The sequence below is a fragment of the Cannabis sativa genome, chromosome 2, assembly GCF_029168945.1.
Source record: "Cannabis sativa cultivar Pink pepper isolate KNU-18-1 chromosome 2, ASM2916894v1, whole genome shotgun sequence".
Lineage (NCBI taxonomy): Eukaryota > Viridiplantae > Streptophyta > Magnoliopsida > Rosales > Cannabaceae > Cannabis > Cannabis sativa.
The window spans coordinates 88,616,569-88,635,566 of NC_083602.1; the positions used below are offsets into that span (position 1 = coordinate 88,616,569).

General features: G+C 28.5%; 1 protein-coding gene across 1 annotated transcript; it reads right to left on the minus strand.

Annotated features, from left to right (window-relative positions):
- Window positions 1–2,440: 2,440 nt before the first annotated feature.
- LOC115720942 (WUSCHEL-related homeobox 3) lies at window positions 2,441–4,223 on the minus strand. The gene is made up of 2 exons (XM_030650154.2): window positions 3,651–4,223; window positions 2,441–3,025 (listed from the first exon to the last, which is right to left on the minus strand). The coding sequence occupies exons 1-2, from the start codon at window positions 4,077–4,079 to the stop codon at window positions 2,639–2,641; spliced, it is 816 nt and encodes a 271-aa protein (XP_030506014.2). The 5' UTR covers window positions 4,080–4,223; the 3' UTR covers window positions 2,441–2,638.
- Window positions 4,224–18,998: the final 14,775 nt, after the last annotated feature.

The window sequence follows — 18,998 nt, forward strand, 5'->3', positions numbered from 1 at the left end:
CTTATGTTAGGGTATTTTGGGTACAATACATATAAAAAGAGGTATGTTTCAAATAAATATAAAATTAGAGGTAAATTTGATTAATTGATATATAAAAAATGTATCTTTCAACGTATTTTAGGGTATCGCCCAAGGAGTAGCAACAATATGGGCTTGTCCAGTGTGGACCCAAAGCCCAAATAATTAGTAAGTGGAGAAGAGAAATAACATGAGATAATTGTGACACCCTAACCACAACCTGGAAACGGTGCCTATAACTTTGTTTTTATTTTGAAAAAACCCCATTGGTTGAAATAAAGAAGTGGAGCCACTTTGCATTTTAATAATAGATCTCACATATTATCATTTATCATTTATGTTGGCAAACAATACTCTTATAAATTTCTTGTAGTACGTACATATTAGCTAGACGCCAAACGAATATATAACTTTCTATATATAAACAGTATGTACATAGTTTTGCAATGAAGAATCTCACTCTCTTATATCCTATAAATACCTATAAATATAAATATAGCTAAGGAAGCTGATTGGTATGATGATGAGTATGAGTTGGACCCTTCTATCCTTTCAAAAGTAAAAGAAAAATGATTTATATATATAGCTAGACCCGTGAGTTAGTAGAGAGAGAGAGCTCGTATCTCAACTTAGCTATATATTCAAACACATGGCTAGCTTTATTTTGAAGAATCTAAACTCTGAGTGAGTAGGCTATACCTATTACAGATCTATATATATATATAGATAGATATTTATATGTTTCTTTCACCTTTCAGGTCATCATGATGAGTACTCATCATGCATGCATGTATAATCCCCTAAATATGTTAATAACGTAATATTATATATTAGAGTTATCAGGTGTGCTTGTGGTGGTGACTGGTCACACCATAATAAAGAGGACCCTTATATAAATAATAATATTGAAAATTATGTCTTCGTTTTCTTTTTTTTTTCAAGAAAAAAAAAGTAAATTATTTTGGTTATTATTAGGCTTTTGGGAACTTTTGCCGTCTTTATCAATAGTGTGAAAATCCTTTTGAAAGCTCAGGATCTAGCTATAGCATATTAAAAATCAAAGTCAATTTAATAATAATTATTAATATTATAATGTTATATTTTGAGAGGTGTGGTATTATTATAATTTTTTTTTTATTTTTAGTTATAATAAAATTTATGACTAATTATAAATAATAATTTTTATGTTGTAATTAAAAAACTATAATTATATAATAAGTATTATTAATCACAAAAATTAGTTCAATTTATTATAATTAAACATATTTTTAATCATAATATAAATTGTAAAACAAGTACTTTTTATTGAGACTAAAATTCAATCATAAAAAATTTATATTACTGTGACTAAAGATTGTTACTAAATATAGTATTTTTTCGTGTAGTGCCCCTTAATTCCCAAATAATGTTGATAATAATGATATACCAACAAACACTAACTAATTAATTACTCTGTTTTAATTTAAATTAATTCTAGAAAATTAAGATGTTGTTTTGTTAGTATAGGTATATATAGATATGTGTGGTGTTGTCAGAACATGTATCATATACCCAATAATACTGCTCATTATATAGCATTGACTTGTCTAAAGTATCCAAAGGTCAAACTTCATAAAAAGCTGATAGATATGAATTATAAGCATCACTACTCTTTTGGTTGTTTTTACTATGTCCATCAACTACGACTACTGCAAATTATGGTCTTTTTTCAAATACCATTTTGGCAGCTTTCACATGCAAAAATATAAAATAAAATTTTGAGATGAGACAAAAGCTGATCAGAAGAAATTACAAAGAAAACAAACACCTTTTCCAACCCCAATCAATCAACATATACGGATTCAAACTACTATGAGCTCATGTTCAAGAAATGCTAATCACGTTGCATGTTAATGTAATTTATTATATATTGGGTCTACACATTTGAATAGAATGAATAATATAAAAAATGGTAAATATTATTTTAGACGTTAATTGTTTTGTAAAAGTTATTAATTGGACCCTTTATTTTATTAAATGATAAAATGAATCTTGTATTTTTTAAAATTATACAAATAAGACCCTAAACTGATTTTTTTTATTAAAATAAAACTTAATAATGTTATATGATAAAACTGATTACATTTTTTTGTATCTGTTCGTGTTAGAAATTATCTTAAAGTTGGTTATATTAAAAATAAATGTTAGAAATTGAGCTCAGGATTCTATTTTTACCATTTTAGAAATTATAAAGTTTATTTTGTCATTTAACAAAACAAAAAATTTAATTGATAATTACTTTTACAAAATACAAATCCAAAATAACTTATTATTTAAATAGTGATCAACATATAGCATCTTCTTCATCAAACAAGGCATTGTCTATTTTCATATATAGTAATATAGATATATAGATATAAATAGTGGATATATATAGAGAGTAGGACAGTAAGAACAGTAACCTATTACTCGTTAGACAATTGAGATCTTTCTCAACCTAAAGACAAACAATAATAAGAGCAGAAACCCAAGAAAATAAACAGCTCACAGACACATTTAAAACCTTATATAATTCATCCTAGCTAGCTATATATAGGTCTAGCTAGCTAGAGATCAGAGAATCAAAGAAAGAAAAAGGCATTCATATTTTGAGTACTGAATGATTTTCTTTTATTTTTGGGTGAGAAAGTAGTGGTGAGTAGTCCGTACGCTTAATTTCTTTGAGATTATTATTATTATTAGGAGTAGAGGTGATGGGGAAGAGTTCAAGTGTCTTGAGAGGCTTTCTGTTGCAACAATCAACATCATCATCATCATCATCATCATCATCCATTATCCTCATCCAATCACGATCGTACATTCTCATCATCATCATCGAATTACCACTCTCATCATTATTATTATTATTATTTATGTCATCATGAATAATATTATTATTCCTCTGATGATTATTAGTAGGAATTTCCACTACTTTATTATTCCATGATGATGATGAGTAGTGGTTCAGATGATCATCATCAATCCCTCCCTGCATTTAATTGATTATATTAAAGATTATCATTACTTCAACTCAAATTTATTATACATACAAATGCATATATATTATATTTATATTTGAAAGATTTTTTTTTGTCTTATGTACACATATATACATGCATTTAGAGTACTCACAATAGCTACTCTAAAAAAGAATAAATCCTTAAAATAAAGAAGAGGAGTGCAAAAACTATGTTATATTAATTTGAAGAAAGGTATAGAGAATTATATAGTGCTTCTCCACATGTGGAGAAAGACTATTCATGCTTATTTAAATACTATTTTGTTATCATATTTGGTTAATATATATTATATTATTTAAATGGTTTTGAGAAAAACAAATAGAGAAAGTTTAATGTAAAATAGAAAAAGTTAAATCTTAGAGGAGAAACTAATGGGAGCCTTCTTAGATAGTAACTAAAAACAAGTGTCTTTTACAAGAAATATATAGCTCTATTGCTTCACAAAAGTTGTACGTATATATATATACTATTAATTATTAGCAAATAAATTAGTGACTTCATCAAAAGAGAATATTCTCCATATATTAAACATATAACAAATCAAACACATCATAATATGGTAACTCTTTTAAAAGTACAAGTAATATTACGTACCTGGGGGGAGATAAAGGAAAGTGGTTGATGAAGAAAAGCACTAGAAGCAGAAGATGAAGTTGTTGGTACAGATGAAAAGTGATGATTAGGAGGAGTAGTAGTGATGAGTTGGTGGTGGTGAGTATTATTATGATTATGATAAACAGCAGCAGCAGCAGCAGCTAGTTGGTGTTGTTGTTGTTGAAGTTGTTTATAAAGCTTTCTCCTAAGCTTTTGTCTATCTCTAGCCTTGTGATTTTGAAACCAATAGAAGACATTTTTGCCTTCTATTTTTCCATAAAAGGAGAGATGAGCTGTGATTTGTTGGATTTGAGAGGCATTAGGTGTTCTTGTCCCAGCTCTGTACATTTCTTCAAGTATCATAAGTTGTTCTGGTGTTGGACACCATCTTGATGTTGATGATGATGAAGAATTTGGTGCTGGACTCATAATATTTCTCTTTTCAATTATTTGATTTGGGGAAAGACAAAGGTATATAAAGCTATATATATATATATATAAGAAGTGAGAGTGAGAGAGGAAGTTATTATTAATTACTATACAAGTAGTACTACTTGCTTCATATATATATATATATGATAAAAGGTGAGATTATTAATCAAGAATAATCATGATGAGTGGGAGAGACAAAGAGAAGGGAAAAAAAAGAGAGGTTAAAATTAACTTATTAAAAGAGAGAGAGAGAGAGAGAGAGAATAGTAGTATAGCTAGCAACAGTTTTGTCATGCTGATGCATATGTCTCCCTCTGAGAGGCATTCAATTCTAGGGGTTTCAGTCCTTCAATTATTATTCATTATAATGCCAATTTTATTTATTTATTTTCTATCAGCACAACACATAATATATATTAGGGTAACTGGTAACTGGTAACTAATTGTAAGGTATATCATGTTGGTGTTATAAGGGGTGTTCATACAAACTAATAAACTAAAATCCACCATTAAACCGACCTGACCGTAATTGAATTTTTGGTTCTACATGCTCACAGAATTTGGCATTCGGTTTCGGTTTCGGTTTTTTTTAACATGGCGCGGTCGATTTTGATTTTTAAAATTAAAAAAGGTTAAACCAAGAAACTGCTAAAAATCATTTAAAACTGCTAAAAACTGCCAAAAAATGCTAAAAATTGTACGTCGGGTTTATACAATTATAATTTCTAAACGGTCAGTTATGAATTTCGTAAAATAAGATTTTCGTAAAATAAAAAATGTAACCGATCAATTAGTTATAAAATTATAAAAACCGCTAATAACCGACCCATTTTCACCTATTGGTGTGATGTTAAAGTGACAAATATATAGTAATACTCAGTGAATAAGTGGTAAATGAAAGAGAAGAAAGATGAGAAGATCACTAGTCTCTAAAAAAAATATACATTTTAATTAGTTATTTGTAACAAAAATTAATATTTATAAATATAATATTAATTTTGTATTTAAATTAAATTGTATATTCAAATATCTGAACAACAGTACTTTTATCTTTTTAGTCAAAAAAAAAAAATGGTCGCCTGTGTGGAGTGTGGTAGCTTGAATTATAATGTCATCATCACCATATAATTCCTATTATTATTATTATTATTAATATTTATTTATTTATTTATTTATTTATTTATGATGAGAATTGAATTCTCAGCAGAACGAATAAGACACAACTAAGTCGGAATTCTTCAGAGAGAAACACAGACCAGAATGAACGTACACTACTCTTCTATCTAAACGACTCGCATCTATGGCACGTGTTGGACACGCTCTCTACCTATATATATTACTGTAGTGCTTTTAAATGCATGCATTGTCTTATAAAAACAAATGTCAAAATACTTTTTTTTTTTTTAATTAACAAATTGCTTTAAGATTGAATAAATTTATATATATATATATATATAAAGAACAGTATTATTGTATTTATTAATTATTAAAGAGCTCATTAAGACTATGCAAAGTCCAGTCGCTATAAAAGAGTTGAAATAAGAAACTTAGACAGGAAAATTATTAATTTTAAATAAAAAAAAAACACGAGTTAATTCGAAAAGAGAGGATTATAAAGGAGATTAATATGTGAAAATTGTTAACGAATACTATTATGTGAGCTGTCATATGCTATGCTGGTCATTGATGCATTCATTTTTAAGCTCACATGTTTTAATGGGAAATTTTATTTATTATTTTATTCTTTTGACAAAGTTAACAGAAATATGTTTTTTTTTTTTAAGAAAAAAGAAATTCTTTTAATGAGAAAAAAATATATATTTTATAAGTTTTTGGCTAGTAAAACATAACTAACTAATAGACATTAAAACATAACAATATCAAGCAAACATTATAAAAACTTAACTAACTAATTGTAAGATTCCACTAGTAAAACCGATACATGCAATTATTGTCTATTTTACTCGTTGAAATATAAAAAAAAAATAATAAAGTTCAAATATAGCCATTATGTTTTTCACAATTTGAATATTTTGTGTCAGATATATATATATTAATTAATGTGGCGTGGGGTATTAATTATACAGTGTGATTACAAATGGCATTATATACTGGTAAGAAAGAGACAAGTAAAAGAGAAATATATGTGTGTGTGACTAGTGATAAAAAATGTACAATATTAATATATATACTTTCATTATTGTGATTGAGCTGAAGATTTGCAGTGATTCCAAACATGAATTCCATACATATTGCATGCACCTTTACCAAAGAGACTACTTTCTCATGATCTTTCTATAAAACTGTTCTTCTTAAAACTGTTTACAATCAAACCAACTTTTTTGTTTTTTGTTTTTTTTTAATAAAACTGTTTTTCTTAATTTTAAGTACTTTTTCAACAATATTCATAGTACGTTTATATAGCTTTATTTGATTTTTAATGCTATATACATTAATGGATTTTATATTAGAAAAATAAGATGGATATATATATATATAAAAATAAAGCGCGTGTAGGTATAGATAAGTTATATAATTAATAGTGAAAAATTGAAGGGTTGAAATAATCTATAAAATGACTGTGGAGAACGTAAGAATTCCACATGCAGAGTCTTACATAACAATAAATGCATGCAGAGAGAGAGAGAGAGAGGAATGCCATGTCTATTTGTTTGGCTCTCTTTTTGCCTTGTCCCTCTCTTTAACATTCCTTCTATCTCCACCGTTCATCTATTCCCTTTTGCCCTAGTATATAAGAGCATTCTTATTGGGTATTAGTGGAGCCCAAAATATTTTATAAGTGACATCATACGATTGGTTAGTGATATTTCTTATAAAAATTATTTTCTTAGATTATATGAGACTTGATACTTAATTACTCGTGATTTCACACGCAAAGTTTCATTATAGGATGCAATTGTTTCTAGCAAATAATGATTGTCATAAGAATTTAAATAACCAATTTCAATAACATTTGAATTTAAAAACAAAGTAAACTGATTGTTTCCAAATAAACAACAATATCCAAATTTGTCCAACAAAGAAATAGAAACTAAATTATGTCTAAAAGACGGCACAACAAAATTGTCTTTCAAATCCAAATAAAAACCAGTTCCCAATAACAATCTGAAATGCCCAATTGCTTCCACTTCCATCGATTGTCCATCGCCCACAAAGATGTATCTTCCACCATAAAAATCCTGCATAGAAACACTTATGTGAGTAGTAGCAACAGAATCTATCCACCAAGTGTTTCTAGGTACTGAAACTAAATTAACCTCAGAATAGACCAAAGCAAGATTAATAGTTTTCTTTACACGCCATGCGTGATATTTGGCACAATCTTTCTTCACATGTCCAGGTTGGTTACAAAAGAAACAACCCTTAGAATCATGTTGTTGTTTCTTTTGAATTGGACCTTTAGTAGCTTCATTCTCAAATTTCCTTTTCTTGCCCTTATCCTTAGTGGTAGTGGCCAAGTTAGCACTTTCAGTTTTGTCCCTTTTCAACCTCTCTTCCTCTTACACACAATGGTAAATATGCTCGTCGAGACTCCATTTCTTCTTTTGACAGTTGTAACTAATTTTAAATTGGTTAAACTGTGGAGGAAGCGTTAACAAAACCATGAGTACAAGTACATCATCCGAAAGCTCAATCTTAAGTGTCTTTAATCTTGAGACAATATGATACATTTCTATAATGTACTCCCTTACATTTCCTTGACCCTTATACTTCATGTTCATTAAAGAACCAAGAAGTGTTATCATTTCAACCTTATCAGTTTTAGCAAAATGTTCCTCAATTTGTTCAAGGAAATTCTTAGCCATAGTAATCCCTTCGGATTCTGTGCCCCAAAAGGCTTCTGGAATGTTGTGTTTCATAATCATTAGACTCATGCGATTTGAACGATCCCACCTCTCAAATTCCCTTTTATCATCATGAGAACTTTCCTTAGTGAGAGGTGCGAGTTGTTCATTCCTTAGTGCATGGTCTAAATCCATACATCTCAGAACTATAAGTAAGTTCCTTTTCCAATCCTTAAAATTGGTCCCACTAAGCATAAGAATAAAATTAATTTTATCAGATATTGAGGTAGCAGAAGATGAACTAGCTAAATATAGAACAAATAAAACAAGCTCATATTAATATGCATAACTAAACAATAAATTCAAAAATTGGTTAATCACATTTCAAGATATCAAACACACATTAATATCAAGTCTTTGGACAGTAATATTAACTGTAAGCGGTACTCTTGGTGTAGCAATCAAATATTGACAATAAAACTGTGCCAAACAATAGGTCAATCTTTGGACTAACGTATTGCTCACACAAAATACCTTATAATTGTCACACTTTTATTGCCACAGGTATGTTTGAAATTTAGCGAAATATTCACTTACCTTTGGTTAGTCAATATATGCATCAATATTATAAACACACAACCATCTTAATATTTAAATAAATTAATCTATACAAAAAAGATGTACTTTAACGACATATTGTTTCAATTAATTTACTCAAATATTAGACATAAACCAATACCAGAATTTGAGTTAAATTGTTTAAACCAAAATATATATTTATCAAACTATAAATATTAAACATAAACCAACACCAAAATTTGAATTGAATCATTTAAACCAAAATATATATTTACCAAACTGTAACATATATATATATATTACACAATACTGGAACATGTTATATATACATATGTATAAAACTTTAATAAAATTACAAGCATGTAATTGATAAAGAAAAAGAAAATAGGATTGTTCAAACGCATAAGAGCCATACCATAGCAATACCATCAGGAAAAAAAAAAAAAAGAGACCTACTGAAGCCAAAATAGTCGAATAAATATATATATTCCTACTGAACTGAAGCCTCGATTACATATGGAGCAAGTTCAATTCGTTATATATATATTCAACGAATCAATCCAAATTATAATTGACATATATATACGTTTAATTTATCAAAAGTATGGTGACGTACCATAACCATTAATCATAAATAGCCCATTAATTTATCTAATAATTTCATGAACAATATCTGAAGTCAATAATCACACCATATATACAATACCCAAAATTCGACAGGAAAACATGTGTCACGATAAAAAAAATGTGAATCGATGCAATATCTTTTTATGGAATAACTCATTAATTACGTAAGTATTATAACCCACTAACTGTAAGGTCTTACGTCTTAGGCGAGAAATCAATATACAAACTGACACTTAGTATATTAGCGAGAAACCATATGTCGCTAAAGGTGAATCGCAAGGCACCGAAAAAAAGTGACACATACCTTAGCTTGAAATAAGCAAACTAAATGTAAAAATCAGATCGACTTAAAGAACAAGTATATGCGAGATAACCATCTCGCTGTGAGAAGACTTCCTATATCTTTATTCAACTAACAGGAGCGAGGCTCATAACCCTAGCAAGTCAGAAGATTTCTTTATACCCGCGATCGATGTAAGACATACATTGTCGACCTCGAAAAGAAGAATGGTCCCAACTCGCTATTGGGATCATTATAATCAAGTTTTTCTGTCGAGACATCTCCAGGTTCAGCAATTAAAGACGTGTTTAATACACGATATTTCTGACCCAGTAAAAGCGGGAAAATCACAGCTTTATGATTTTCAAAATCATAAACCGCGTTCACATTACAAAATATGTAATCAAATCTCACGATTTTAGGGATGAAAACTGTAAAATTATTTCGGTCAACTTTGTAATTAATTGCCCACTATGTCATTATAAATACTGGCAAGCAATCTCAAAAAGGGACGAAAAAACTCATATGAAAGAGTCCTTAAAAAAATACTTAGAAATCTGAATAAGATTGACTCGTGGACTATGCAGAATTTTAACTGCAAAACCACGTAAAAATTCCTGTGTTCAATTTTTATTTTTCTATAGCTTTTATTTTTTCCGTGTGGAATTATTACCGTGAGACTCAAATTTAGTGAACGAAAATCTGTGTTAACATACAAATATGTATATATATATATATAAGTAGATCAAAACCTTAATTTTTAAAATTCCAAATTTCATAAATAAAATCTTCAGATCTTCAATTAATTTAACAAAAGGTGGCTCTAATACCACATGTTAAGATTTATAAAACACTCAAGAAATATATAAATCACAGATTTAAACATATTCCTAAAAATGCTTTAATATAGAAAATCCTAAATCATAAATCTATAGAACCTTTGCTAAATTAAAGAAGAATAAGATGATAAAAGATGAGCGAAAGTACTAACCTAAAGCCACTGTTGGAGATTGCAGAGAAAATTTTGATCTTCCAAGAATACACTATTTTCTAAAGTATCTTCTCTGATGGGGAAGGAAATAATACATAAACCCATGTGTTTCTTGAGGACCACTACCTATTTATATACTCATCTTAGAATAAGTTTTGGGTATAATTTAGTCCCTCAACAAATTATAAATTAACTTATAGTATTTACACTTTATTTCTATGACAATTTAATATCTTTTTTATATCCATAACATAATTGCTTACTTAATTTTGTATCACACTTTATATTAGTTGAAAAGCTTTTTACCCACTCTCTATCATTTCAAAAGTCCTTTGTTTTTTTTTTTTTTGGTAATGTTTAAATTAGTAGTTATAAGCAAATTAAGCATATAAATTTATCAAATAAGAGTACATTATGTTTTTGAGTTGGAAGGTGGTCTTTTTATTTTTTAACATTGACTTTTGATAGGAAGTGATACTTATAATTAACGTCACCAAAAACTGTTTTTCCTCAAAAAGAATAACTATTTGTTGGACAGTATTTGTTTTTAATTAGTGTACAGTATCTGAACACCAACAAAATGGACTATTCATTTTTTCATTCTTATTATTTCTCTCTTAACAAAATCAACGATTGAGATCACTTCACATAAATCGATATAATGCTCTTTGAATGGGGAGATCAGCAAAATATGTCAGTCATTTTTTATTTTATTTTTTCCATTATTAATTGTTTTATTTATTAAAATATTGTGTATGGCATTGGCATTTGGCAGCAATCGCAGTAATTTTACATTACTATTTTTGCTCTATAGGTTGGTAAAAATTGATAATAATAAATAAAATAAGTGAATAAATGTAGCGTAAAGGGGGCTATTGGAGAGTATTATTATGTACGCCTGAAGTGAAAGGTCACATACATGACACATATATACAATTCTATTCATGTTTTTAACAAGGTTAATGAGAAATTAAGAAAATGCTTATTAGAATTTTGTTTCTTAATTCTGACATGTATTAAATTATGTTTTTGTAAATTTTTTTAGACCTTCTAAATTATTTTTCGAATTATTGAGATTATTAAAGGCTCATTTGGTACGCTGTATAAGTGTCGTATTGTATTAAATAATAAATAACACTATGTTTGAATTAAACAATGTATTATATCAATTATTACGACCAATTTTTTTAATACAATGTATGTTGTATTATAATATTTACAAAGAATTTGGGGTCAACACCAATCTCTGACGCGGACCTAGACCCGGACCCGGGACCCTGGCCTAAACCCCGGCCTAAACCCAGAACCTGGACCCAGACCCCAGACCCGGACTCGAACCCGGACCCGGACCCAGACCCGGACTTGGACCCGGGACCTCGGACTAGGACCCAAACCCAGGACCCAGACTTGGACCCCGGACCCCGTACCCCGGACCCGGACCCAGACCCCGGACCCAAACCCGGACCCAAACCCAAACACGGACCCTGGACTCGGACCCGAACTCGGACCCGGACCTCAAACTCGGCCCAGAACCCCGGACCCAGACTCCGACCCAGACCCGGTACCCGGGACCTGGACCCGTAGTTGGTGTTGGGATCAAGTGTATTAAAAATATATTATAACTTTACACAATCAATTAATACAAGTCAATACCAAATATTATATTGTATTAAATAATACTAATACAGTACAATACAATACAACACAATCCAATACAATACAATACGGTGTACAAAACGAGCCCTAAATTTAAAAATTTCTGTTCAATTTCATACAATTTTACTAACGTTATAATTATCTATGAGCCAAATTGTGCCTCTAACTTTAATATGTATTAAATTGTACCCTTCGAACTTTGATATGTACGTATCAATTGTGTCCCCAAAATTATCATCCACATCAGGCGCTCGTTAGTAAAATTTGACGAAAGTCCTTAAATCAAACAACTTCAATAATTCTGGAGAATTTTTAAAGACTTGAGAAATTCTAAAGGCACAATTTGATGTATGTTAAAGTTCAGAAGACAAAAATCTTAATTGGACTTAAGAAAAATTTAGAACCTTGTAAATTTTTGAAAAAATCAAAAAATTTAACGCGCTAAAAATAAGGTTCGAACATTCAGTTGAATGCATGTCTATTTTATTTTATATGTATGTAAAACTTGTTGAATATTGCTTTATATATTGTAACAATTATCCCAAATTTCTAAAAAATTTGCAAGATAATAACTATATTATACAAAATCATGTTTAAAAATAAAAATAAAATTATAATTATTCAAATATTAAAAATACGAAAAATATGTATCGGTGCGCACCTAAAACTGTAGAAGCGCCTATATATACAGAAAAATTCATATCTATATAAAAGTATAAAAAATTTATATAATTTTTTTTATATAAATAAAAATGAGGGTAGCTAGTGTGCCCTCCATGATTTATGTGGGTCTGCCAGTATTTACGATGTTTGGTAAAATTTAGTATGCTAATATACTCAATCGAATCAAGTAATATTATAAAAATAAAAATTATTTTTACGAAAATTAATTTACCAATTACCAAAAAATAATCATTATTTCTATTAGTTAACAATAAACTGTTTAAAAAATTGCAGACAAACAAAAAAAAAAATTACAATCTAAAAGAAAATAACAAAATTAACAAATAATTTAATGAATAAAAAGCGTTTAATTTCATCTTTATCCATTCTATCTTTGCAATAATACGATTCCTACTATTCTTCTTCATAATATAATAGCATTACCAAAGAAATCTATATCAATTCGTACTAAGATATAAAAATTTCAATCTATATGTAATTTTTTTATATATCCGTGATAATTAAATTTAAGCATATATATACCATTCAACATAAAAATCTTAAATGCAACACAAATCATAATATTTTTGTCCAATATTAAAATATATATATAATTTTATATATAGTATGATTAATTCTCATTTTTCAGATTTTGAATTAAAAACATTAAATGATAGTAATAATTAAGTTTCACAAGAGCATTAAACACAATTTTCATAAATCATAATAATGAAAAAGGAAATTAAATAAATTACATTAATCCTTAGAGAGTTTCAATATACTTCATTAAAACCCTAGAAAATAATCTTGTTCATGCTTGGCTAAAACATCAATAAAATTAAAAATAACCATAAAAAATAAAGAAAAAAGAAGAAAGAAAAACTCTAATCTTTCCACGGTGTTCTAAGAGGTCTCCTCCAACTTTCAACCGTCAAAAACTATGTTTATATATATGGATGCACTTTTAATGAGTATTATCCATGAATGGGTAATATTAAAAATTTTTTAGTTTTTATGATTAATTTTTCTATTTAATTAGAAAATTTTTTCATTTTTACATTATATGAACTGAGACTAGTTCATCAGTTGAAAAAAAAAAAAAAATTGATAAAAAAGTTGAATTTGTCTTAAATATTTTTTCATATAAATATATTTTTATATAGTGTAAAAAGAAGTATTTTTTGATATTTTCTTTAATTAAATAGCTAAATTAAGCATAAAATTTAAATTTCTCTTTTATTATTCGCTATCGGACCAAAATCTAATGGTTTAATATTTTTAATATTAATATTTATAGTTAAATTTGTTTATTACCCATTAATGGGTAATACCCATTAAGAAGTATTCTATATATGTTTAAAATTGCACTTAAAGCTCTATTGCGGTGTTCCCTAAAGTGAAAAGACAAAATAATCTTATTTTTATTAAAAGAGAATTTTATTAATCAAAACAGAACAATTACAATACAAACCAACATCCACAAGACAACAACTAACCGACTCACTTACATATTACGAATAAAATTAAAAACTTGTTGGTCCCTCTTAGAGAGTTTCTTCCTATCCACAAGCAATAACCTAGTTTTTAACACTACTCTAATCAAATTATCCACATAAGAGATCATAAACAATTTTTACTCAAAAATACAAGTATATATTCTGGTTCCACCATATGAAGTATATTGTTGTCGCACAAGCATTCACAGTATCACTATGAAGCAAGCTACGAGCTCGTTTTGTATTCAGCCACATCAACCAATATGGGTAAGACTCTGGCCAAATGACAATACCAAGCCAAGACTAAATAACCTGCAAGAGTTTCTTAAAGAAATGACACTAAACGAAAAAATGAGTATGCCAATTATCTCCAATATCACACACTAGGCCAAATGAAAAGTAACAGTGATACCTCTTGTCATCAGGTGATGTCTTATTAACAAGTTATTATGGAAGGCTTGCCAAATGATAAATTTATATTTTGGCATGGATAAGCGACACCAAATTATTTAACAATTATCGACCTTAACATAAGGAGCGAGAAAGGTTTAAAGCTTGCTTACCCGAAATCTACACTCTTAATTTTTTAGCATCTAGGATTAACTCTCGTGTGAAAACATCTCTATGGTTGAGGAGTTTATGCCAATACTAACTCACATCTCCTTTCTTATCAACAACACAAAAATCTTGATTTTTTATATAGATGGTAATGATCCATTTAACCCAAATAGCATATTGCTTCATAGAAAGAGCCTTAATATACAAAGAAATCGATGCTTTATTCCACTTGGCTCCTTCATGGAAACCTAAACTGCCATAGTTCTTAGATTTGCAAGCAAGATCCCACGATGCTAGATGCATCTTACTAGTATTACCTTTCGCATCCCATAAAAAGTTCATGTAGAGTTTTTCAATATCCTTGACTACCTTCTACGGGAGCATACTTATGCTCATTGAATTGCAATAGATGCCCAACAAAACTGAATGAATCAAATGCACTCTACCAGCATACGAGAGATATCGACTTGCCCAATTATGAAGCTTCATTTGAATCTTCTTCAGAAAATATTACATCCATTACTTTTTATTTTTTGGTCTTATTGTCACACTGAGGTACTTAAGAATAAAATGACTCTCTTTAATGGAATCAGATCCCAAATGGCCAGTTTAATCGCTTCATCAACCCCACCAAAGTAAATATGTGACTTATTCGAATTGGTTTAAAGGCCCGAGCAGCTGTTAAAGGTAGCAAAAGTTTCTTGAATTACATGAGCAACTTTTTCGTCCTTTTAATTACTAAACATGATCAGATAATCAGCAAAACAAAAACTAACTAACTTTAAAAGTTTATACATTGCATGATACCTAAAATTTGAGTTATATGGAAGCAAAAAGGCACATTACACACTAATTACGTAGCAAAAAGGTAAAACAACCCATTTTTTTTCAACAAATTGATTTTCAAGATCATTTGTGCAGCCACATTACTCTTTCTAGAAATGACACTTCGAAGTTTCCTCATTTTTTTAGAAAATCACAATTGTAGCATATAGTGGTGCAGCCATGCCAACAACCTATGCAATCGCACAACTCCTCTAGAAGCAATTTTTTTCAGTTCTCTTCATGTTTGATCAAATCTTCAATATTTTTACATCGTTTCCACTCCAAGTCATACTAAATCCATCTAACCTGAAGATACATTGAAATAAGTATAAATCCACACAAAATAAACCTAAATACCTAAAACTTAACCTAAATTAACACCTTAAAAGTGAGTCTAAAACTCATTTACATATGCTTGGTTTTTTTTCTTTGGGGATGGAAATATATAATATACTTTAAATATTTGGCTAAAAGAAATTAAATGTTTATATATATAAATAAATACTTGGAAAATAAAAATATACATCATTTTTTTTTAAAAAAAAGTACTAAATTAAAATAAAAGATAAAATATTGAAATTAACACAAAACATTAATTAAAAAGTCAATAAAATTACCATTATTTAATAGTAAGAACTTAATATTATTCAATAACTAAAAGTTTAGGAACTAATTTGCTAGTGACGATTTTGCTAAAATCTAATATACCAAAAATAAAGTGGGGGACCAATTGAGGCTAACTCAAGTGATCATAGAGGGTACGAGGGTGTGTGTGTGTAGTGAGTCTGAGGATCGAGTCCTACATTATACAATATAGTGTATACATAAACGCTTAAATAAAAAAAAAAAAATAAGAGACGAAATTTGATAAAACCTATATAATTTAAGGACCCCCCATAAAATAAGCCTACAAACAAAATACCAACCTTACCATAGACAATACTGATCACCATCAATATGATTCCAAAACCTGCCACTTTAACTTAACTGTCAAATCAACATTCACTCTTCAGTACTCTTCTATATATCACCACAAATTTGTATTCAACCAAAAAAAGTTAAGTAAACCAAAAAAGACAATTTCCATCTAATCTCAACAAAGATTGAGTTCTTAAAAATTTGATTTGTTTTGGTTATATACAATACACAACATTTAAAATGGTACTATAGATAAGACACTATTTTCTGTCATTTAGTAACCAATAACTTTTTCCCTTATCATTCTGTCATAATTGTGTCACAAGTTTTAGCCTTATATGCTCTGTAGATTGTACTGCATATATAGTCCAATATTTTATATAATTTTTATATATGTAAAAGGTGAAAAAGAAAAAGAAAAAAATAGCTGTTGTATACGAAAGAATGACCAATATGTACTGAACAATAGAACATGATAAGGAGACAAGTGAAACCTTTATTTTTGAAAAATGAATAATGCATGTAAATATTTAAATTTGGCTATAAAATCTCTAATGTCTAGTCTGTGTCACTTAATTACAAAGGACATAATAGAGAGAAGACTTTAGAAGGGTCCTATTATTCTTGAATTTTGAACAATGAGATATATATATATATAAATTTATATATTTATATTAATGTGGGTACATCAGAACAGATATATAGTATTATAAGTTATTGATTATTGTGGTCCAAAAACTTTGTGCTAAGGCAAAATGGGAAAATTGAATGACTGTTCTGCATATATAGTAGTGTGCAGTTGTTATCTCAATGAATAGTAGTTGTCCAAAGTCTTAACTCTTAAGTTGTCCCCTGACCTAATTTGTTATATAATAATTTTAAGACTGATGATATGAAAACCCATTAATATTAGTTAGTTCAAAACATTAATATCATAGGACACTATTGGTGGTTACTATAACTACGTACAGTTAATATATGCAGATTTTAAATTCCCACACAACAATTGAATGTTGGATCTCATTCATTTTCTTTTTTACACTTAAATTGCTATATAGGAAACATATGGTAATTGTTGTTATATTGTTTGTTATTTAGCATAGAATATAATATTAGATTAAAATATGATGATATAATATATATTAATTATGTGTTGGATAATATATTATATGATATATAATATAATATAATATAATACATAAATTTTAATAACCTCACAATTACATGTGGGGATTATAGATTCAAAGAGATAAATTTCTAGCCGTTAGCATTAAAATTAGTATTGGGACGATGGGGTATATATGAATGAGTGATTCTACAATGCACTCCCTTAAAAGGGATGTATTGATGCACCCTTAACTTATTTTGGCATTTAGAAAAAAAAAATTAGTCTAATTTTTTTTTTTATATTCATGTACATTATAGCTATTTAAGATATCTTACAAAATTTTGAAAAATTCGGAATAATTTACAATATAGAAAACAATGTTCAAACAGTTAATTTTAAACGCGTATAAAATAAAATAATCACGCGTACAACACACTGTTTGAACATAATTTTCGGTGTGTTAAACTTTTCCAAATTTCTTGAAATTTTGCAGGATGTCTTAAATAACTATAACGTACATGAACATGAGAAAAATTTGACTAAAAAATTAGTTCGGATGCTAAAACAGATAGAGGTGTATCGATATATTCATTTTAAGGGGGTGCATTGTAGAATTTTCCTATATGAATTGGTTCCATATAGATGAGTATCTTGGAAAAGCACCAGACGACATGTCGCTTGGAGGTATTTTTTGTGAAAACCGTTTGAAACGTTTAGCAATTTAATGGGGGTGTTTCTAGCAATCTCATTTAGTGCCCTAAATCGACTGGTAACAACTATTTGAGTGTGTAATTTCAAATATTTAGTCCCACCACTATATAAACCTACGAGTTCACTTTGTGATACTAAGTTTCTATCAAGAGACACTACAAGAAAAGAGAGTATTAAGAGCGACTTTAAACTTTTATCGCCTCAAAATATTTTTAGATTTATCAAGCCTAAAATATTTTTTTAGAGCACATTGTTAGAAATATTTTAGGCTTAATAAATCTAGAAAGTTATTTCTATTTCTCTTTCCTAAGTAGTGGTAGTATATATGGGCAAATAAGCTTTTATACTAAAGGTGTAAGACATTGTTTAAATTTAATAATTCTCCTACTTATTACTTGTGGTTTTTTTTAGTGTTAGATTGCTCTCACATTACTTTCTTTTTGGTGCTTTTTACCGTGTGGTTATTTACATGTTTGTTATATAGTTTTGAGTTATGATTTGATCTCTTTATCTTTTATTTTTCATTTTATGTGTATTTTTATAATAAATTTGTAATATTATTTAATCTTTATTATAATAGTTCAATATATATAGTTGTAATTTTGTTGAATATGTTCACTTTTTTTTTTTTGTGTTACCCATGTTATTTTTACGTGGATATCACTTAGATAAAATTATTATTTTTATCTCTTCACTAC

Coding starts and splice junctions, on each gene's coding strand:
- LOC115720942 (XM_030650154.2), bottom strand. CDS start 4,079: ATGAGTCCAGCACCAAATTCTTCATCATCATCAACATCAAGATGGTGT. Junction 3,026..3,650: donor TTTCCTTTATCTCCCCCCAG/GTACGTAATATT, acceptor AATTAAATGCAG/GGAGGGATTGATGATGATCA.